This window comes from Perissodus microlepis, chromosome 2 (assembly GCF_051167445.1).
Source record: "Perissodus microlepis isolate ML-2025 ecotype Zambia chromosome 2, ASM5116744v1, whole genome shotgun sequence".
Taxonomy (NCBI): Eukaryota; Metazoa; Chordata; class Actinopteri; order Cichliformes; family Cichlidae; genus Perissodus; species Perissodus microlepis.
In genome coordinates, this window is record NC_140462.1 from 11,747,125 (window position 1) to 11,771,213 (window position 24,089).

The 24,089-nt window shown below is 41.5% G+C and overlaps 1 protein-coding gene and 4 pseudogenes across 31 annotated transcripts in view; all 5 read left to right on the plus strand.

The window, feature by feature from the left end:
- Nucleotides 1-24,089, plus strand: part of LOC146392371 (protocadherin alpha-C2-like) — a 217,762-nt gene that overhangs the window by 127,254 nt on the left and 66,419 nt on the right. Inside the window, exon 1 of one of the 31 annotated variants that reach the window (XM_084946178.1) lies at nucleotides 4,066-6,650. The exons of 28 other annotated variants lie outside the window; for them this stretch is intronic. In XM_084946178.1, the coding sequence (XP_084802304.1) occupies nucleotides 4,170-6,650 (2,481 nt within the window). In that variant the 5' untranslated portion in view covers nucleotides 4,066-4,169. Of the gene's footprint in view, nucleotides 1-4,065; nucleotides 6,651-18,501; nucleotides 21,002-21,611; nucleotide 24,089 lie in introns of those variants that run through there. 2 more of the 31 variants (XM_084946294.1, XM_084946268.1) reach the window with 2 other exon arrangements.
- LOC146392378 (protocadherin alpha-3 pseudogene) lies at nucleotides 3-3,908 on the plus strand (annotated as a pseudogene).
- LOC146392379 (protocadherin alpha-10 pseudogene) lies at nucleotides 7,785-10,186 on the plus strand (annotated as a pseudogene).
- On the plus strand, nucleotides 11,399-14,025 carry LOC146392380 (protocadherin alpha-8 pseudogene; annotated as a pseudogene).
- On the plus strand, nucleotides 14,226-17,410 carry LOC146392381 (protocadherin alpha-3 pseudogene; annotated as a pseudogene).

The window sequence follows — 24,089 nt, forward strand, 5'->3', positions numbered from 1 at the left end:
CCTTCTCTTGGTTCTGATTGCATCAGTTTCCATAGCGTGATGCTTTTCAGTTACTGTTTTTAATAGAAAATATTTAACAACTGACATAAGAGTGGTCTTGACTGTTTCATTATTTTTTTAATCACTGTTGTTAGAAATTCTGTACCTTTAAATTCATTTGTGCAACAGAAATGTTTGAAATATTATACCTTTGCTCCATTATTTTGTCTGATTTTATATTTTACTATTCATTTTTCTTTAGCTTCTTTCCTTTAACTACACAGAATGTAGTCGCTTCCATCCAGATGAAAAGTCAAACGGTGCTCTCCGTGGTCCTGAAATGACAACTAGTTTAGTTTTGCGATCATCTCATTGATTGAGCATCTGGGTTTTCTCTGGGTTGTCTCTTTGTAAGCTGTAATGCACTCTTAACTATCTTTGTATCACAGAAAGAAAAAATATATCAATTTTGTTCTTTTTCATGAGCCAGTAGGTGTGGATAATCACAGTCACCACAAGGAGACGGTATAGACCGTAACACGACAGCTTCCGTTTTATGTTTAACGCTCCTCCCAGAGACAGTCACAACACAGGGTGTTGTAACAAAGAGAGTAGTAGGTGTGGGTACATTGCGACAGCCACCCGTCTGGTCTGAAAATTGGTGGTATATGTACTACATTTGTTCGAATTTTTTATAGGAATTTCAAATTCGAATTTATGCCGTGTTGTGCTGAACGGAATTATGCCTTTATTGTGTCGCAACTGCTTTTCGTTGATATACTTAATACTTCTGATACTGGATTATTGTTGTAATGAAGCGCCTGGGCAGCTCTCTTACTCCGTCTCAGAGGAGGTAAACTCGGGAACAGTTGTTGGAAATATCGCCAAGGATTTACATTTAAACATACCGGATTTGGAGACCCGTATGTTCAGGATTGTTGGGGGATCTAAAAGAAAATATTTCGAGGTAAATACGAAGACTGGAGTCCTCTACGTGAATGAGAGAATAGACAGAGAGAAGCTCTGCGGGAAAGCTGTGAGATGTGTCGTAACTGTCGAGGCTGTGATAAACGAACCTTTAATGCTGTACCGTATAGAGATTAATATTCTTGATGTCAATGACAATTTTCCGCATTTCATTGCAAAATCACAGAATATAGACATTCCCGAAAGCACATTACCCGGGATAAAATTCCCCCTACTGCAGGCCTACGATGCAGATGTTGGAAAGAACGGCATCAACACATACAGGCTGAGCTCGAATGAACATTTTTCATTAGCAATAAGCAAATCAGGTGAGAGTATTTCGACTGAGTTAATGTTACAGAAAGTCTTAGACAGAGAAAAGGAACCTCTGATTAAGCTCACGTTAACAGCCTTAGATGATGGAAGTCCACCGAAGTCTGGAACATCAGATATTATGATTAATGTTTTAGACATTAATGATAACACACCAGTGTTTGCAAAGTCGCTGTATAAAGTGCGTGTGTTTGAAAACGTACCGATAGGCACTACAGTCCTGACTTTAAATGCTACAGATGCAGATGAAGGAACAAACAAAGAAATCATATATACACTTAGCACAAAGGAGCAGGACCACGTGCTGCAGATTTTTAAAATCGATCCGAACACGGGCACACTGACGGTGGAAGGAAATGTGGATTTTGAGGAACACCCCGTCTTTGAGATTCGTGCACAGGCCAGTGATAAAGGCCAACCTCCGATGTCCGCTCATTGTAAGGTGCTGGTTGAAGTGTTGGACGTAAACGACAATGCGCCTGAGATTTTTGTGACGTCACTACTGAATACTGTGAAGGAGGATGCAAAAGTAGGCACCGCTGTTGCACTTGTTTCGGTGGTAGACAAAGATGGCGGTAAGAACGGTGAAGTGCATTGTACTGTAGATGAAGATGCTCCCTTTAAATTGGAAGCAAACTATAAAAATTATTACTCATTGATAGTGGTTGGCCCCCTAGACCGAGAGACGGTCTCTAGCTACGACGTCACCATAATAGCAAGCGATGGCGGTAGTCCCCCGCTCTCAAGCACCAGTATTGTCCCTATTCAAGTTTCTGATGTTAATGATAACGCGCCTCAGTTCTCATCATCGATACTTAACATTTATGTTAAAGAAAACTGCCACGTGGGGACAATTCTTAAAACGGTAACCGCCTTTGATGCAGATATGAACAAAAATGGTGAAGTGACTTACAGTTTTATGGAAAGCAAAATTAACTCAGTCGCACTGTCTACATTATTAAACATCAACTCAGAGACTGGTGATATAATCACCCTTCAGTCTTTTAACTATGAGGAGTTAAAAACGTTCCAGTTTAAAGTTCAGGCCACAGACTCTGGTGTTCCTCCGCTCAGCGGTAACGTGACTGTCAACGTTTTAATCCTGGATGAAAATGACAACAGTCCCACGATTCTCGCGCCATATTCTCAGCACGGCTCCGTTAACAGTGAGAGCATCCCCTATTCTGCTGAAGCGGGATACTTTGTGGCAAAGATCAGGGCTGTAGACGCAGACTCTGGATACAATGCGCTGCTTTCTTATCACCTGTCTGAGCCCAAAGGAAACAACTTGTTCAGGATCGGAACCAGCACCGGGGAGATCAGGACTAAGAGGAGATTGAGTGACAATGACCTCAAAACTCATCCCTTGGTGGTCTTGGTCTCTGATAACGGAGAACCCTCCCTGTCAGCGACTGTGTCTATTGATGTGGTGGTGGTTGAAAGCACGGCTGAAATCCAGACTCAGTTCAGACATGTGCCTGTAAAGGAGGACAGCTTCTCGGATTTGAACCTGTATCTACTGATCGCCATTGTGTCGGTGTCCGTCATCTTTCTGCTCAGCCTCATCACTTTAATAGCAGTCAGATGCCACAGGACAGACGGCACTTTCAGCAGGTACAGCGCCCCCATGATCACCACCCACCCTGACGGGAGCTGGTCTTACTCTAAAGCTACTCAGCAGTATGACGTGTGTTTCAGCTCAGACACACTCAAGAGTGACGTAGTGGTCTTCCCCGCCTCGTTTCCACCTGTAGATGGAGAACTGATCAGTATTAACGGAGGAGACACTTTTACCAGGACTCAGACTTTACCTAACAAAGAGAAGGTAAGAATATGGATGAATTAAGTATTTCTAATTGCCATCTTGTGTGATGGGTGTAAATTAACGGTCAATGGATAAAGTTTTCTTAGGCTATCTAATTTTTGGCCTATCCTGCCCAAGTAGGGGAAAAAAATCTGCAATTTGACTTAAATACAGAAATACTACGAGTGTGGAATAAACTGTAACTAGCTCTGGTTTCTTGTGATGTTTTTCCCATCTAAATTAGTGGTGCGTGCTGGATCATATTTTTTTCCTTGCAAATTTCAGAACACTTGGGGATTTGGTGCATCCATCTGTCTTGTGGGGTTTGGAACACGGTAGTCTTCAACGTAGCACAGTAGAATAAAACTCTACTTTTAATGTCTTACGTTGGATTTTTAAATTGATTTTTGTGTAGCCAGAGTGACGTTCTAACTGAGAACGGTAAGGAGCGTCGAGAAATCATGCATGTTACTCCCAGAAACGTGTGGAATACATTTATGAAATTTTCAATCAGCAAATAATGAGGCAGGTGTGTTTTTTTGTATTCATGTAGAGTATTTTCAGATTAAATCGCAATTTTTATATTCAGTATCCCTGGACTTTGTGTGTGATAGGACTCCATAGACGTGGAAAAAATACTGATTTGATGAACCCTGAAAAACGAAAAAAAAACGTTTATCGATTTTATTTGTGTCGGAAATTATCTTCGAATTTCAAAGCTCTTTAGTTACAGGAAAATCGCTCAGCAGTTTCCTTTAGTTAGCTTTAGTTTGAAAAGACCTTCCTGAAAAATGAGTGGAATGACATGCGGTCACAATGTTTCCGTGGTGAATGTTTCAGCGTAAAAGCAGTAGGACTGGCATCTAAACTGCTGTAGAACTGAAGTGTAATGACATATTGGAAGTTGAGTGCAGTCCTTCCGATTGTCCACACGGGGACATTGTAGACCATCACATTTAAATTCTCTCTGTAGGGTCTCGGTGCTCCTCCCAGATCCAGAGGATGATGATGTCTCTCAGGCGATTCAGACAAAGAGATTTAGAGGGCGAACGAGAACGGGACTGAACACTGATTATGTTTATAGGAAATGTGCCAGAATAAACGTGGGCGCCTTTGGTTTTTCCTGAGGTTTGATTGTTTCATGATAAACGCCGTGACTATTTTACACCTTTTCTTGTTGAATGTAATTATGACTGGACCCAGCAGATCGAGCTGTGTGTGGATATATCTCGTCTTCGTGCTGCTGGATTGTTACTCTGAAACGGTTTCTGGGCAGCTCTCTTACTCCGTCTCAGAGGAGGTAAATCTGGGGACTGTTGTCGGAAATGTCGCGAAGGATCTGAGCATCAATGTCCACGATTTGGAGCCCCGCATGTTTCAGATCGTTGCTGGATCAAAGAGGAAATATTTCGAGGTAAATCTAAAAACTGGAGCCCTCTATGTTAACGGGAGAATAGATCGAGAGGAGCTTTGCGGTGATGAGCCCAAATGCTCACTCAGTGTAGAAGCTGTTATTAATAACCCTCTGAAACTGTACCGTATGGAAATTATTATTTTAGATGTCAACGATAATTCCCCTTCATTTGAACGCACGTCGCAAGAAATCGACATTTCTGAGAGCACAGCGGCAGGAATGAAATTTCCTCTGCATCAAGCACACGATGCAGACGTGGGGAAAAATTCCGTAAATACCTACAAGCTGAGTCAAAATGAACATTTTTCATTGACTACACATAAAGAAGAGGGTGTAACTCCTGAGTTGGTGCTTCAGATAGTTTTAGACAGAGAAAAACAGTCTATGATTAAGCTCACACTGACTGCCATCGATGGAGGAACACCTGCTAAATCCGGAAGTATGACTATAATAATCAATGTATTAGATATTAATGACAATCCTCCGGTTTTCAGCCAAAGGTTGTATAAAGCCAGAGTCTATGAAAATGTTAAAATAGGCACATCAATAATTACACTGAATGCCACTGATTTAGATGAAGGACAAAATGGAAAAGTGATTTATTTATTCAGCAAAGTTGGTCGTGGGAAACAAATAGATGTGTTTTCTATAAATGAACAAACAGGAACTGTAACGAGCAAAAGGAATATTGATTTTGAAGAAAATAATGCTTTTGAACTTCAAGTACAAGCCAGTGATGGAGCTTCCTCGCCTATGAGTTCACATGCTAAATTACTGGTTGAAGTATTAGACGTTAATGACAACGCACCGGAAATTTCAGTCACATCACTGTTGAACACTGTTAAAGAGGATGCATCAGTTGGCACAGCCATTGCTCTTGTTTCAGTATTTGATAAAGATGGAGGTAAAAATGGGATGGTGACGTGTAAAATTTCCAATAACGTTCCTTTTAAATTGGAGTCAAACTACAAGAATTCATATTCATTAGTTGTGGACGGTCCTCTTGACCGAGAGACTGCACCTCAGTACAACATCAGCATCACTGCTACCGATGAGGGCAGCCCACCTCTCTCCAGCACGAGTGTTATAACTGTTCATGTGTCAGATGTAAATGACAACAAACCTCAGTTTTCAGAAAGTGTGATCAACGTCTACGTGAAAGAAAACAGTCCAGTAGGAGCAGTTATTAAAAAAGTGACAGCAGCTGATGCAGACATTGATCAAAATAGTCAAGTGAGCTATTCCTTTTTACAAAGCAGCAGTGACTCAGTGCCACTTTCTACATTATTAAACATCAACTCAGAGACTGGAGACATAATTAGTCTGCAGTCTTTTAACTATGAGGAGTTAAAAACGTTCCAGGTTAAAGTTCAGGCCACAGACTCTGGTGTTCCTCCGCTCAGCAGCAACGTCACTGTCAACGTTTTAATCCTGGATGAAAATGACAACAGTCCCACGATTCTCACGCCATACTCTGAGCATGGCTCCGTTAACAGTGAGAGCATCCCCTATTCTGCTGAAGCGGGATACTTTGTGGCAAAGATCAGGGCGGTAGATGCAGACTCTGGATACAATGCGCTGCTTTCTTATCACCTGTCTGAGCCCAAAGGAAACAACTTGTTCAGGATCGGAACCAGCACCGGGGAGATCAGGACTAAGAGGAGATTGAGTGACAATGACCTCAAAACTCATCCCTTGGTGGTCTTGGTCTCTGATAACGGAGAACCCTCCCTGTCAGCTACTGTGTCTGTTGATGTGGTGGTGGTTGAAAGCACGGCTGAAATCCAGACTCCATTCAGACATGTGCCTGTAAAGGAGGACAGCTTCTCGGATTTGAACCTGTATCTACTGGTCGCCATTGTGTCGGTGTCCGTCATCTTTCTGCTCAGCCTCATCACTTTAATAGCAGTCAGATGCCACAGGACAGACGGCACTTTCAGCAGGTACAGCGCCCCCATGATCACCACCCACCCTGACGGGAGCTGGTCTTACTCTAAAGCTACTCAGCAGTATGACGTGTGTTTCAGCTCAGACACACTCAAGAGTGACGTGGTGGTTTTCCCCGCCCCGTTTCCACCTGTAGATGGCGAACTGATCAGTATTAACGGAGGAGACACTTTTTCCAGGACTCAAACTTTACCTAACAAAGAGAAGGTGAGTCCATGAAATTTTTAAATACTTGCACATTGTCATTGCTCGTCATTGCAGTTTAAATGGTCCATTTTTTTTTTCTTATCTTAGCCGTGGTGTATCTAGTGATTTAAACTAGAATTGTCAGATGCTGTGTATTTGATGATGAGTTCTCATCTAAATCACAGCTGTCTATCTGTTAGATATTTCAACGTGTAGTTCACCATTTGTGGTCCTGTGTTTTTTCCTTTTTCTTTTTTTCTTGAAAATCTTAGGACATGTGTGTACTTTGACTGATAAATTGATACATATCTTGTGCAGTGTAGAAAAGGTTATCATTGCTTTTCAAGGTAGAGTTGTGATTTACATATTCAACTGAGCATTTTGAACAAAAAAAATTCAGTTATTCGATTTAATTAAAGAAAATATAGAGAAAATATTAACGAATACTGAATGTGTATAAAAATGCAACGTTTTTTGTTCGTGTCATTTTTAAAAGGGAGAAGATGCTAATGTGGGTTTGCTCCATTTTTATGTCTAAATTAAACTGGTTTTGTAACATGAAAATCACTCACAATGTATCTGTGATGATGCTCTAATAAACACAGAAACATTCAAATTAGCAAAAGAATATAGAAAGAAAGTGTTCGGATGATTAATTAATATCTCTCTTTAATTTTTTTTTTTTTTTGTTGTTTGTTTTTTTGTTTGTTTTTAAATCTCCTTAATCGCAATAAGACGGTTCATTTTTTACCTTTACTTCTAAGTTAGCTTCCAACAGAAATAGTATTCATAAAAACACAGCAGAATGGCATACATAATCATGATGGCAACGTCTTACACTGGGGTTAATGTTTGACTGTTCGTTTATGAGGGTCAAGTGTATTAACACGGTTGATAATGTGTGTAGTTCTCGCAAATGTCCACACGGGGACATTGCAGACTTTTACATTTGAGCTTCCTCTTTGAATGGCTCGGGGCTCCTCCCAGATTCAAATGACGATTATGTTTATCAGGCGATTCAGACAAAGAGAATCAGAGGGCGAAAGAGAACGGTACGAGAAACGCTGATATTCTGCCATAGACCTATTGATTTTTTTCTATTTATGCCGTTACACACCGTGTCAATTTTTATGCTTTTTCTCCTTGAACATAATTATGACTGGACCGAGCAGATCGAGCTGTGTGTGGATATATCTCGTCTTCGTGCTGCTGGATTGTTACTGGGAAAAGGTTTCTGGGCAGCTCTCTTACTCCGTCTCAGAGGAGGTGAATCTGGGGACTGTTGTCGGAAATATCGCGAAAGATTTGAGCATTAGTGTCCAGGATTTGGAGCCCCGCATGTTTCAGATCGTTGCTGGATCAAAGAGGAAATATTTCGAGGTAAATCTAAAAACTGGAGCCCTCTATGTTAACGAGAGAATAGATCGAGAGGAGCTTTGCGGTGATGAGCCCAAATGCTCACTCAGTGTAGAAGCTGTTATTAATAACCCTCTGAAACTGTACCGTATTGAACTGTTAATATTAGATGTCAACGATAATTCCCCTTCATTTGAACGCACGTCGCAGGTAATCAACGTAACTGAGAACACGGCAGTAGGGGCAAAATTTCCTCTGCATCAAGCTCACGATGCGGACGTGGGGAAAAATTCCGTAAATACCTACAAGCTGAGTCAAAATGAACATTTTTCATTGACTACACATAAAGAAGAGGGTGTAACTCTTGAGTTGGTGCTTCAGACAGTTTTAGACAGAGAAAAACAGTCTGTGATTAAGCTCACACTGACTGCCATCGATGGAGGAACACCTGCTAAATCCGGAAGTATGACTATAATAATCAATGTATTAGACATTAATGACAATCATCCGGTTTTCAGCCAAAGGTTGTATAAAGCCAGAGTCTATGAAAATGTTAAAATAGGCACATCAATAATTACACTGAATGCCACTGATTTAGATGAAGGACAAAATGGAAAAGTGATTTATTTATTCAGTAAAGTTGGTCGTGGGAAACAAACAGATGTGTTTTCTATAGACAAACAAACAGGAACTGTAACGAGTACAAGGAATATTGATTTTGAAGAAAATAATGCTTTTGAACTTCAAGCACAAGCCTTTGACAGCGCAGTTTTTCCCATGAGTTCACATGCTAAACTACTGGTTGAAGTATTAGACGTTAATGACAACGCACCTGAAATTTCAGTCACATCACTGTTGAACACTGTTAAAGAGGATGCATCAGTTGACACAGCCATTGCTCTTGTTTCAGTATTTGATAAAGATGGAGGTAAAAATGGGATGGTGACGTGTAAAATTTCCAATAACGTTCCTTTTAAATTGGAGTCAAATTATAAGAATTCATATTCATTAGTTGTGGACGGTCCTCTTGACCGAGAGACTGCACCTCAGTACAACATCAGCATCACTGCTACTGATGAGGGCAGCCCACCACTCTCCAACACGAGTGTTATAACTGTTCGTGTGTCAGATGTAAATGACAACAAACCTCAGTTTTCAGAAAGTGTGATCAACGTCTACGTGAAAGAAAACAGTCCAGTAGGAGCAGTTATTAAAACAGTGACAGCAGCTGATGCAGACATTGATCGAAATAGTCAAGTGAGTTACTCTTTTTTACAAAGCAGCAGTGACTCAGTGCCACTATCTACATTATTAAACATCAACTCAGAGACTGGAGATATAATCAGTCTTCAGTCTTTTAACTATGAGGAGTTAAAAACTTTCCAATTTAAAGTTCAGGCCACAGACTCTGGTGTTCCTCCGCTCAGCAGCAACGTCACTGTCAACATTTTTATCCTGGATGAAAATGACAACAGCCCCACGATTCTCGCGCCATATTCTGAGGACGGCTCTGTAAACAGTGAGAGCATCCCCTATTCTGCTGAAGCGGGATACTTTGTGGCAAAGATCAGGGCTGTAGACGCAGACTCTGGATACAATGCGCTGCTCTCTTATCACCTGTCTGAGCCCAAAGGAAACAACCTGTTCAGGATCGGGACCAGCACCGGGGAGATCAGGACTAGGAGGAGAATGAGTGACAATGACCTCAAAACTCACCCCTTGGTGGTCTTGGTCTCTGATAACGGAGAACCCTCCCTGTCAGCTACAATGTCTATTGATGTGGTGGTGGTTGAAAGCACGGCTGAAATCCAGACTCAGTTCAGACATGTGCCTGTAAAGGAGGACAGCTTCTCGGATTTGAACCTGTATCTGCTGATCGCCATTGTGTCAGTGTCCGTCATCTTTCTGCTCAGCCTCATCACTTTAATAGCAGTCAGATGCAACAGGACAGACGGAACTTTCAGCAGGTACAGCGCCCCCATGATCACCACCCACCCTGACGGGAGCTGGTCTTACTCTAAAGCTACTCAGCAGTATGACGTGTGTTTCAGCTCAGACACGCTCAAGAGTGACGTAGTGGTTTTCCCCGCCCCTTTTCCACCTGTAGATGGAGAACTGATCAGTATTAACGGAGGAGACACTTTTACCAGGACTCAGACTTTACCTAACAAAGAGAAGGTAAGGCTGAACCTTAGATAATGTAAGGTGAGCTGTAACATACAATAAAAATTTCTACTTCATGTTTTGATCAAAAGTTTAGTTAATTTTCCATTTATTAATTTTATAGTGTATTCATATTTCATAGTTTTTGTATCTGTGTTTTATGTCAAAGGGTAAAAAAAAGTGTTACTGTAGAAACTTTTACGGTAAAAGCTTAGACATGAGCTATACAATATATTTTGAGGGTTTCTGGAGAAAACAAATAACTTTTAGCTTGTTGTCATTCAAATGGTCTGTAAGGGACTGTTCGCTGACATTTCCCCTGGGCTCTTTTTGCAGTCTTTAGAACATCTGGCCTTTGACATGATAATTTTGGCAACAATCACCAGTCATTTTAAAAACAAATCACACAAAAGTGAAATGTATCAAACAGTAACTAAACTCACTGTACATGAATCAAAATGATCAAGATTTAAAATAAGCACTTCCATTTAACAAAACTTAGCGTCAGGTTTTGTTTTGTTGTGTTTTGTTTTTCAAGCAGCCTTGATATAAACTTTTGTTTGTAAATATACATGTTATCCATTCACTTTTAAATTAAATTAATATACAGTAATATATTTTTTCCTGGATTAAAGCTGTGGCTAGAAGTTAAAAAGGTTGAAAGCATAACAAAAAATCACATTTTCAACTATGTCTATTTGTTGACTTATGAAGCCTGTTTATGTTATCATTTGTAATTTGTTTAGAAATAACCAAGGCTCGGTTCTGAAAGTCTTTTAACAGCGTTAAAAGCGTGGTATAAGGTCAAATAAATAAGGTCTAATGAGTGCCTGCATCAACATAATGATACTCTCTCCATGGTTCTGAAATATATGGCGATTACATTATACTGTACTATTAGGATCTCACAATATAAAGAAAGAAGGTGTGAGTGACTCGATTAAGAACAAGTCTTATTATTTCAAACACAACAGCAGGATTTGATTGCATTCTTTGCATCCTTAACAGTAGTTACTTAAAATGACCATGGGGCGACAGTCTAGACCGCAATACCGCCGGCTGATCGCTGATGGTTGAAGGCCCCTCCCACAATAGAAGGATCATTTTGTCTGTGCTTTGTTAGGATGAGAGGCAGGACGAAGTGGGGAGGCTTGAGAAAAATGCACTGGCATTTACTTTAGTCTCACAAAATACATTTCGCCGCCAAAAAGCGAAAAACAGATCGACATAAGGATCTATATTGTATGGAATTATGTATCTGCCGAGAAGAAAGGCGTCCTTCGGGATATATCTAATGCTTGTTGTCTTGGAGTATAACTGGGGAGCGGTATCCACTCAGCTCTCATATTCCGTGTCTGAGGAGGTGAACCTGGGGACTTCCGTTGGAAATCTCGCCAAGGATCTGAACCTAAATGTACAGGATCTGGAGTCACGTATGTTTCAGATTGTTACTGGATCAAAAAGGAAGCATTTCGATGTAAATTTGAAGACAGGTTTTCTCTACGTGAGTGAGAGAATAGACAGGGAAGAGCTCTGCGCTAAAGCTACAAAATGCACAATAAACGTGGAGGCTGTGATAAACAATCCGCTGAAACTTTACCGTATTGAAGTCAATATTCTTGACGTAAACGATAACCCTCCGTCTTTCAGTGCCAAATCTCAAACTATAGACATTGCAGAGAGCGTGTTGCCGGGAGCTACGTTCCCCGTGCTGTCGGCTTACGACGCCGATGTGGGGAAAAATGGTGTTAACACTTACAAGCTGAACCAGAATGAACATTTTTCTTTAGCGGTGCACAAAGGGGACAGTGTTTCGGCAGAGATAGTTCTTCAGAGAGCGTTAGACCGAGAAAAGCAGGCTGTAATTAAACTCACACTGACGGCTATAGATGGAGGGACACCTATTAAATCAGGCACGTCAGAGATCATAATTAATGTGTTGGATATAAATGATAATATCCCAACTTTTAAAAAATCATTGTATAAAACAAGTATTAAAGAAAATGCACCATCAGGCACTACAGTAGTAACAGTAACTGCAACTGATGCTGACGAGGGTGCAAACAAAGACATCGTATATTTACTTAATTCGAAAGATCAGGATCGTGTATTAGAAATCTTTGAAATTGATTTGCAAACAGGAATAATAACAGTTAAAGGAACTATTGACTTTGAAACAAACCCTGCTTTTGAAATCCGTGTGCAGGCTACGGACAAAGGCCAACCTCCGCTAACAGCACAATGTAAAGTACTCGTAGAGGTGGTGGATCTAAATGACAATGCCCCCGACATCACCGTGACGTCACTACTCAGTACAGTTAAGGAGGACGCTGAAAGTGGCACTGCTATTGCACTTGTTTCGGTTCTCGACGAAGACGGGGGCAAAAACGGTGAAGTCAAATGCGAGATATTGAATTCGGTCCCCTTTAAATTGGAGACAAATTATAAAAATTATTATTCTTTGGTCATTGGTGGCGTTCTAGACAGGGAACTTGTGTCGCACTACAATATCACTATTAAAGCTACTGATGAAGGCAGCCCCCCTCTCTCTAGCACCAGTGTAGTTACTATTCAGGTTACTGATGTAAATGATAACGCACCTTTGTTTGGAGATATCGTAATTAATATATATGTGGCAGAAAACAGTCCTGTCGGGACTGTTTTAAAAACAGTATGTGCAACTGACGCTGACGCTGGCGAAAACGGGCAGGTGAGATATTCATTAGTCAGTGATAACGCAGTGCCGCTCTCTACAATGATCAGCATTAACTCAGAAACTGGAGGCATAGTCACTCTACAACCTTTTAACTACGAGGAGTTGAAAATGTTTCAATTTAAAGTTCAGGCCACAGACTCTGGTGTTCCTCCGCTCAGCAGCAACGTGACTGTTAAGGTCTTAATTCTGGATGCAAATGATAATAATCCAACAATTCTCGCTCCTTACTCTCAGCACGGCTCCGTTAACAGTGAGAACATCCCCTATTCTGCTGAAGCGGGATACTTTGTGGCAAAGATCAGGGCTGTAGACGCAGACTCTGGATACAATGCGCTGCTTTCTTATCACCTGTCTGAGCCCAAAGGAAACAACCTGTTCAGGATCGGAACCAGCACCGGGGAGATCAGGACTAAGAGGAGAATGAGTGACAATGACCTCAAAACTCATCCCTTGGTGGTCTTGGTCTCTGATAACGGAGAACCCTCCCTGTCAGCTACTGTGTCTGTTGATGTGGTGGTGGTTGAAAGCACGGCTGAAATCCAGACTCAGTTCAGACATGTGCCTGTAAAGGAGGACAGCTTCTCTGATTTGAACCTGTATCTGCTGATCGCCATTGTGTCGGTGTCCGTCATCTTTCTGCTCAGCCTCATCACTTTAATAGCAGTCAGATGCCACAGGACAGACGGCACTTTCAGCAGGTACAGCGCCCCCATGATCACCACCCACCCTGACGGGAGCTGGTCTTACTCTAAAGCTACTCAGCAGTATGACGTGTGTTTCAGCTCAGACACGCTCAAGAGTGACGTAGTGGTTTTCCCCGCCCCGTTTCCACCTGTAGATGGAGAACTGATCAGTATTAACGGAGGAGACACTTTTACCAGGACTCAGACTTTGCCTAACAAAGAGAAGGTAAGGCCAATGACTAATTTACGTTTTAGTATTATTATTATTATTCCCCTCCAATTATTATGATAATTAACAGTGAAATAAAACTTTACACACTGTACTACAAAATATTCTCTTTGTAGTAGGCTGGTTTAAGTTACAATAAAAAAGTCGCTGTGGCTGTAGTTTAGACTTTTGCGGTGTCCTTTCTTTTGACTGCATATTTCGCTGTCTATGGTACTAAAAAAGTTTACAAAACTTGCCCCTTTTTCCTGACAACAAATCCAGGTAACAGAGTCTTTTTTGTTTTGTTCTGTTTATTTATTTTTTATGTTTTGGGTGGTGGTGGTGGTGGTGCGTGGGGGGGGGGTATTTTTGTTTCGTTTTGTTTTAATTTAGGCAGTTTTTAAGTTTACTTACTATAAGTCTGTAAGTCTAATTGTAAACGACTAGTGTAAAGAAAACTGGATTTCTTGCTTTGTCATTTCAGATGAATACAATTAATAATTTGAGATTTGAAACCTGATTATCTGTCTTACTTTGAAAATGGAGTGCAAACTTTAGCACCTGCAATACTGCTTGGTGATTTGAAATGTAAAACTTGCGGTGTTTCACCTGAATGAGAATAGTGACCTTTCTGAATATATATTGTTTGGATGATTCAACAAAGAAATGCGACAATAAATACTACGATGCCAGTGTCGGTGATGGCGTAACTTCAAATACAGCGTTATTTTATTAACGTACGTATAAAAATCTTTTAAATAACTCACAGTATTTTGGAATTGTGTCATTGTGGGCGTGTCTGAGTGAACAGGAATAATTTAGTTCTTACTAATGTGTGTAGTTTCTTCATATTACCACGTAGCGACGCTGTAGACCGTGGCACGGAAAGGTGGATGCTCCTCCCAGGGTAAAAGCGGAATAGCTGTGGTTTTCATCACAAAGGGACGAGGGAAGGGAAGGAGCGGCATAATGGAGCATTTCTCTTTAAAAATATCACAATCGCCTTGATTTTTGTCATATCCTATCATCTACCACTGGGAACGGATTTGTGGATATATTATTTGCTGTATTCCGGCGGAAGTATGCATTTAACGACGAGAAGAAGCGCTATTGTCACATTTCTTTTGATTGTGCTCTTGGCTTATTATTGGGAAGCGGCGGCTGCACAGCTCTCCTATTCCGTCTCAGAGGAGGTGAATCCGGGGACTAATGTCGGAAATATCGCCAAGGATCTAAACCTTAACGTGCAGGAGTTGGTCTCCCGTTTGTTTCAGATTGTTGCATCTAAAAAGAAATACTTTGAGATAAATCTAAAGACCGGATTTCTGTATGTCAGTGAGAGGATAGATCGAGAGGAGGTTTGTACAGATGAGCCCAAATGCACGGTTACCGTAGAGGCTGTGATAAACAATCCGTTAAAGCTTTACCGCGTGGAGATAGAAATTAGAGATGTGAACGACCACTCTCCATCCTTTAACACGAAATCTCAAATACTGGAAATTGCAGAGAACACACTGCCTGGGTTTAGATTTGCGTTATCGGAAGCAAGCGACGCTGACGTGGGTAAAAACAGTGTTAGTGCATATAAGCTGAGTACTAATGAATATTTCAGTCTTGCCACACATAAAAGAGGAAAGAGTATATCTCCAGAGTTAGTGCTGCAGAAAGCCCTGGATCGTGAGAAACAAGCAAGTATACTACTTTTGTTAACTGCAATAGACGGAGGGTCTCCACCAAACACGGGGACATCAGAAATTGAAGTAAGTGTGTTAGACAGTAATGATAACGCACCAGTGTTCAGTAGCACTCTTTACAAAATTAAAACACTCGAAAATAGCCCGATTGGCACTACGATCTTCACCTTAAATGCGACTGACGCTGATGAAGGAACAAATGGTGAAATAGTGTACTCCTTACGAAGTAAGGATCAGGATCATATTTTGGATATTTTCCAAATTGACCCTGAGACAGGGGTTATTTCAGTCAAAGCCAAAATCGACTATGAAGAAAGAAAAGCTTTCGAGATCCGAGCAGAAGCTAGAGACAAAGGCCAGCCTCCCATGGCAGCCCATAGTAAGGTGCTGGTTGAAGTAATAGACTTAAATGACAACGCTCCTGAAATCAAAGTGACGTCACTTCTCAATGCAGTGAACGAGGACGCTGAAATAGGCACTGCTATTGCACTTGTTTCAGTTCTAGATACAGATAGTGGTAACAACGGTGAAGTTGAATGTGTAATCTTAAATAAAGTTCCGTTCAAACTGGAGACAAATTACAAAAATTATTACTCTTTAGTTGTTGACGGACATCTAGACAGAGAGGAGACCCCTCAGTACAATGTCACAATTTCAGCTACGGATGAAGGGAGCCCTCCACTTTCTAACACTAGTGTTATCACTGTTTACCTTTCTGATATTAACGACAACGCGCCACGTTTTTCACAGTCTTTAATAAGTGTTTTTGTGAAAGAAAACAGCAAGGTAGGAACAGTTATAAAAAGGGTGACTGCAGTCGATATTGACATTAGCAACAACGGTCAGGTGAGCTATTCACTATTAGATAGTAATAGTAAATCACTTCCTCTCCCCACAATGGTAAACATTAACTCAGAAACTGGAGACATAATCAGCCTGCAGTCTTTTAACTACGAGGAGTTGAAAATGTTTCAATTTAAAGTTCAGGCCACAGACTCTGGTGTTCCTCCGCTCAGCAGCAATGTCACTGTCAACGTTTTAATTCTGGATGAAAATGACAATAATCCAACAATTCTCACTCCTTACTCTGAGCATGGCTCCATTAACAGTGAGAGCATCCCCTATTCTGCTGAAGCGGGATACTTTGTGGCAAAGATCAGGGCTGTAGACGCAGATTCTGGATACAATGCGCTGCTTTCTTATCACCTGTCTGAGCCCAAAGGAAACAACCTGTTCAGGATCGGAACCAGCACCGGGGAGATCAGGACTAGGAGGAGAATGAGTGACAATGACCTTAAAACTCATCCCTTGGTGGTCTTGGTCTCTGATAACGGAGAACCCTCCCTGTCAGCTACTGTGTCGATTGATGTGGTGGTGGTTGAAAGCACAGCTGAAATCCAGACTCAGTTCAGACATGTGCCTGTAAAGGAGGACAGCTTCTCGGATTTGAACCTGTACCTACTGATCGCCATTGTGTCGGTGTCCGTCATCTTTCTGCTCAGCCTCATCACTTTAATAGCAGTCAGATGCCATAGGACAGATGGCACTTTCAGCAGATACAGCGCCCCCATGATCACCACCCACCCTGACGGGAGCTGGTCTTACTCGAAAGCTACTCAGCAGTATGACGTGTGTTTCAGCTCAGACACGCTCAAGAGTGACGTAGTGGTTTTCCCAGGCCCTTTTCCACCTGTAGATGCAGAACTGATCAGTATTAACGGAGGAGACACTTTTACCAGGACTCAGACTTTACCTAACAAAGAGAAGGTAAGGAAATGCTGCTCTGAATAAGTAAGATTTTTGTATATCACTGAATGTCGGATAATGAATTAATAGATGTGTTAAATATGTGTTAAATATACGGTGGCCCTGAGAGGCCAAACGGACTGCAACTTAAGAAAACACCAGCAAAAAGAAAAACACTGCAAAAGCACACAAACACAATGGAAATAGGAAAAATGACAACGGAAACAGGGAAAAAACAGATTTTCAAAAGCACAAGGGAAGTGCTTCTGGGGAGACAAGAACCCGACGGACCAGTTGGAGGAACCCAAAACAAGCTAGGTGTGTTTTATCATGATTCCTATAATACTGATGACGGATTTTTAGGCTAATAGTTAGGCTAACACTTACTTCTTATCTTTTCTTTCTTCACAAAACCGATAGATCCTCCACTTCTTTTAAGTGTCTCCCAGCGCAATTCTTAGCATATTTTGGTTCCTGCAACTGGTCCGTCGGGTTATTGTCTCCCCAGAAACACTTCCCTTGTGCTTTTGGAAGTCTGTTTTATCCTATTTGTGTTTTCGTTTTTCCTATTTGTGTTTTCTTTTTTCCTATTTCCGTTGTCGTTTTTCCTATTTCTGTTTTGTTTTTTGTTTTTTTCCTATTTCCGTTGCCGTTTTTCCTGTTTTGTTGCAGTCCGTTTGGCCTCTCAAGGCCACCGTATAAATATCAAAAACGTGTCAGAGTAAGTCGGTAAATTGTTCTTAAGAACGTTTACAACTTTTAAAGGGCATCCTAAGATTTTTATTGGTAAACCATATGCCACATAGAGATTAGTGGCATATGGTTTAATAGCTGTATTTTGGTAAATTGGGTACTAATTATGTTTAGCAGTTGAACCGCATGCATTGAAAGTGCACTGAACCGCTGTCCATGGTGCTGGCAGCAGCTTTCTTCTATTTTGTGTCGTTATAGTCTGGTGCTGTCCTTTGTGCTGAATATTGGGCGGTGTACAAAAATAAAGATGAATAATAATTAAAAAAAAAAAGATCATTAATAATGCAAACGAATTTATTAAACTGTATGTGTCATCCAAACAAAACGTAACTTGTGGATTATTCTGCATGGATTTTAATTCTGTTATACCTTATATTAAAAAAAAAACATCTTATATTTCGGGCCATGTAACCGAATACAGAAATGTCACAAGATGCCGCTAGAGACCATGCAAAAAATATAGTCGTTGGCGTTTAGAAACTCCTCCTCATTTAGTGACGAAAAGATGAAACGTCACCATCTGGCATTGCTTTGTGAAAGAAGCGCACAGACGATCAAGGCCCTAACGAGTGAGGATCCTTGGCGAGAGTGGATACATGAAGGGATATTTTTCATATTTGGCGTTTCTTTCCAGGAAGTATAAATCAGGATTTCATACTTTTGTATAAACAGCGATGGCTGCTCGAAGACAATGGGATAATATTTGGAGTCTGTTGTTCAGCCTTCTTTGTCTCTGTGAATGGTCCGTGGCTCAGATATCCTATTCCATTTTTGAGGAGGTGGACAAAGGCGCTGCGGTGGGAAATCTAGCGAAGGATTTAAATCTTAGTGTGCAGCAGCTTCAGTCAGCGGGTCTTCAGATTACATCTGGGTATAAACCCCCGTATTTTGATATCAATCTTGAATCTGGAGTACTTTTCGTTAGCGAGAGAATAGATCGGGAGGAGCTATGTCCTAATACGGTAAAGTGCTCTTTAAATATCGAGGCCATATTGAGTAACCCTCGCAGTCTTCATCGAATTGAAGTTGTAATCAATGATATTAATGACAATGCCCCGTCTTTTCAAGAAGATATATCTACAATTGATATGTATGAGTCCTCATATGTCGGAGAAAGGCATCCATTGCCGATAGCGCATGACCCAGATGTTGGCGCTAACTCAGTGAAGACTTATAAATTGAACGCGAATGATTATTTCTCTTTAGATATACAGAGTACTGGCGACCAGAGTGTGTCTGCTGAGTTGGTGCTGCAGAAAGCCTTAGATCGAGAAAAACAAGCTGTTATTGAGCTCACTCTGACTGCGATAGACGGAGGAAAATCTCCCAAAACGGGGACTTTGCAAATACAAGTTAATGTTCTGGATGTGAACGATAATTCACCCGTGTTCAGTAAATCTCTCTACAAAGTCCAAGTAATTGAAAATGCAAATATTGGCACACCGTTACTAACACTCACTGCGAGTGATTTAGATGATGGTATTAATGGTCAGGTTGTCTACACATTTACAGAAAGAGGACGTTTAAACCCTGATGACAAATTTTCCCTGAATAATAATACTGGGGAAATTACTGTGCGAGGAAATATTGATTATGAGGAAAACCAAGCATTTGAGATCCGCGTTCAAGCCCGAGACAGAGGAACTCCTCCTCGCAGTGCACATGGCAAAGTTTTAGTTGAAGTCATTGACGTTAATGACAATGCTCCAGAAATCTCAGTGTCTTCAATCATGAGTTCAGTGAAAGAGGAAGCTGAAATAGGCACAGCTGTTGCTATGGTGACTATCACTGATCAAGACGGGGGTAAAAATGGCCTCACAAACTGTAAGATAACAGGTTCTGTGCCATTTAAATTAAAATCCAACTATAAAAACTATTATTCTTTGCTAGTGGACGGGCTTCTTGACAGAGAGACTGTTTCCCGATATGATATATATATTGTAGCTACAGATGAAGGGACGCCCTCTCTGTCCAGCACAACTGTTATCACTATTCACGTTTCTGATGTAAATGACAACCCTCCTAAATTCCCGAACTCTCCAATTACCCTGTATGTGAAAGAGAATAGTCCGATTGGAACTACTATTCATAAACTGACAACGACAGATCTGGATTTAAATGAAAACGCAAAATCAATGTATCATTTAATTAGCAGCTCTTCCAAGACCACGCAAATGGCTTCAATGGTAACTGTTAATTCAGAGACAGGAGATATAGTCAGTCTGCACTCATTTAACTACGAGGAGTTAAAAACTTTCCACTTTAAAGTTCAGGCCACAGACTCTGGTGTTCCTCCACTCAGCAGCAACGTCACTGTCAACGTTTTAATCCTGGATGAAAATGATAATAATCCAACAATTCTCGCTCCTTACTCTGAGCATGGCTCCATTAACAGTGAGAATATCCCCTATTCTGCTGAAGCGGGATACTTTGTGGCAAAGATCAGGGCTGTAGACGCAGACTCTGGATACAATGCGCTGCTCTCTTATCACCTGTCTGAGCCCAAAGGAAACAACCTGTTCAGGATCGGAACCAGCACCGGGGAGATCAGGACTAAGAGGAGAATGAGTGACAATGACCTCAAAACTCACCCCTTGGTGGTCTTAGTCTCTGATAACGGAGAACCCTCCCTGTCAGCTACTGTGTCTATTGATGTGGTGGTGGTTGAAAGCACGGCTGAAATCCAGACTCCGTTCAGACATGTGCCTGTAAAGGAGGACAGCTTCTCGGATTTGAACCTGTATCTGCTGGTTGCCATTGTGTCGGTGTCCGTCATCTTTCTGCTCAGCCTCATCACTTTAATAGCAGTCAGATGCCACAGGACAGACGGCACTTTCAGCAGGTACAGCGCCCCGATGATCACCACCCACCCTGACGGGAGCTGGTCTTACTCTAAAGCTACTCAGCAGTATGACGTGTGTTTCAGCTCAGACACGCTCAAGAGTGACGTAGTGGTTTTCCCCGCCCCGTTTCCACCTGTAGATGCAGAATTGATCAGTATTAACGGAGGTGACACTTTTACCAAGACTCAGACTTTACCTAACAAAGAGAAGGTAAGGGTAAACTTTCTTTTCTGAAGCTTTTAGGTCAACCGTAGCATAAAAACATTGCACCTGTACTTCACGGAGACACTTACAAGGACCCAGGCTGAACCTGTTAAAGCGGTATTTAACATTTCCAGTTGTGTTATTTCATTACAGAAATGAACCAGTATATTAAGTACAGTTTGGAGAACATTTTATATTTTCTGTTTTATTTTCGTTTTATACATAAACAGTGTGGATTCGGTGGTGTGTATATGTGTTTTTCTTCTGTTCATTATCAGACGAAATCAATCAACTTGTGAATTTAATTTACATATAGTATTAAATTAATTTAGTAACATTTCAGATGCATTTTACCAACAGAAAAAAAGAAGATGAAATACTAAGAATCGCTCACAAACATCCGTTGACTATTTATGAAAGAGATATTGTGACAGTTGTGGCAGATGTCCACGTGGTGGCGCCGCAGACTGTGACACTGAGATTTCTGTGTTGTAATTTCGTGCTCCTCCCAGTTGTACAAGAGGATGTGGCTCTCCGGGCTTTTTGACAAAAACGGCAAGGACGGTGCGAAAGGACCGAGGGTGTATATATTATTTTGTACATGTATGTGTACACTATAATTTAGCGCATATCTGAAAGTGTATTTATAGTAACTATAGAAATTGTGAAAAGGTGACCTTGTTGGGATCTGCGTTTCAATTACGTTGTGGATTTATGCATGTACCAATGAGGATGTCTATTGTTTCATATCTGGTGCTTGTGCTGCTTGAGTGTTGTTGGGAAGCGCAATCTGTGCAGCTCTCATATTCCGTGTTTGAGGAAGTGGATGTGGGGACTTCTGTGGGAAATATCGCTAAGGATTTAAATCTCAGCCTTCAGGAATTGGAATCTCGCATGTTTCAGATCGTCAGCGGCTCGAAAAGAAAATATTTCGAGGTAAATCTAAAAACCGGTGCTCTCTATGTTAATGAGAGAGTAGACAGAGAGGAGCTCTGTGCGAAGACCCTAAAATGCACAGTCAATGTAGAAGCTGTGATAAACAATCCTTTAAAGCTCTATCGCGTAGAAATAAATATTCTAGATGTGAACGACAACGACCCGTTATTCACGGAAAGGTCTCAGATTATAGACATAGCAGAGAATACTCTGCCTGGGATGAAATTCGCTTTGTCTGAGCCTATTGATGCAGATGTGGGGAAGAATATGGTTAACGCTTTTAAGCTGACGCCGAATGAATATTTTTCTCTCGCTACAATCAAAGGCGGAGAAAGCGTCTATGCCGAACTAGTCTTACAGAAAACGCTGGACAGAGAGAAGCAGCCTGTGATAAATCTCACAGTGATTGCTGCAGATGGAGGGACTCCATCCAGATCTGGCACGTCACTAGTTATTATACATGTTTTAGATATAAACGATAACCCACCAGTGTTTAGTACCCCCTTGTACAAAACTCGTTTATTCGAGAATACACCAATCGGGACAAATGTGATTACGCTAAATGCAACAGATGCAGATCAGGGAACAAACGGTGAGATAATGTATTCTTTGAGGAGTAAAGGGCAGGATCGTATATTAGAGATTTTTCACATTGATCCTGTAATGGGGGTGATCACAGTTAAAGCTAATGTTGATTATGAGGAATATACAGCGTTTGAGATCCGCGCAGAAGCTAACGATAAGGCCCAGCCACCGATGTCTGCTCACTGTAAGGTGCTGGTTGAAGTCATAGACGTAAATGACAACGCTCCGGCGATAACAGTGACGTCACTCCTCAGCAGCGTGAAGGAGGACGCAGGTGTAGGTACTGCGATAGCACTTGTATCCGTACTCGACCGCGATGGAGGTAAGAATGGTGAAATTAAATGTAAAATAAAAAATGATGTCCCCTTTAAACTAGAAACCAACTACAAAAACTATTATTCTTTAGTCGTTGACGGGGCCCTTGACAGAGAAATTACCTCCCAATACAACGTTACAGTTTCAGCGACCGATGAAGGGAGTCCGCCCTTAATGAACACAACTGTGATTACTATTCGCGTTTCTGATATAAACGACAATTCGCCTAATTTCTCAGAATCGGTTGTTAATGTCTACGTCAAAGAAAACAGTAAAGTTGGGGAGATTATTAAAAGGGTAACTGCACATGATGCGGACACTGACCGGAATAGTCAGGTGAGATATTCTTATTTAGAGAGTAACAGTAAATCAGTGCCGGTGTCTACAATGGTTAACATTAACGCAGAGACTGGAGACATAATCAGTCTGCAGTCTTTTAACTATGAGGAGTTAAAAAGCTTTCAGTTTAAAGTTCAGGCCACAGACTCTGGTGTTCCTCCGCTCAGCAGCAACGTGACTGTTAACGTTTTAATCCTGGATGAAAATGACAACAGTCCCACGATTTTGGCACCATACTCTGAGCACGGCTCCGTTAACAGTGAGAGCATCCCCTATTCTGCTGAAGCGGGATACTTTGTAGCAAAGATCAGGGCGGTAGACGCAGACTCTGGATACAATGCGCTGCTCTCTTATCACCTGTCTGAGCCCAAAGGAAACAACCTGTTCAGGATCGGAACCAGCACCGGGGAGATCAGGACTAAGAGGAGAATGAGTGACAATGACCTCAAAACTCACCCCTTGGTGGTCTTAGTCTCTGATAACGGAGAACCCTCCCTGTCAGCTACTGTGTCTATTGATGTGGTGGTGGTTGAAAGCACGGCTGAAATCCAGACTCCGTTCAGACATGTGCCTGTAAAGGAGGACAGCTTCTCGGATTTGAACCTGTATCTGCTGGTTGCCATTGTGTCGGTGTCCGTCATCTTTCTGCTCAGCCTCATCACTTTAATAGCAGTCAGATGCCACAGGACAGACGGCACTTTCAGCAGGTACAGCGCCCCCATGATCACCACCCACCCTGACGGGAGCTGGTCTTACTCTAAAGCTACTCAGCAGTATGACGTGTGTTTCAGCTCAGACACACTCAAGAGTGACGTGGTGGTTTTCCCCGCCCCGTTTCCACCTGTAGATGGAGAACTGATCAGTATTAACGGAGGAGACACTTTTACCAGGACTCAGACTTTACCTAACAAAGAAAAGG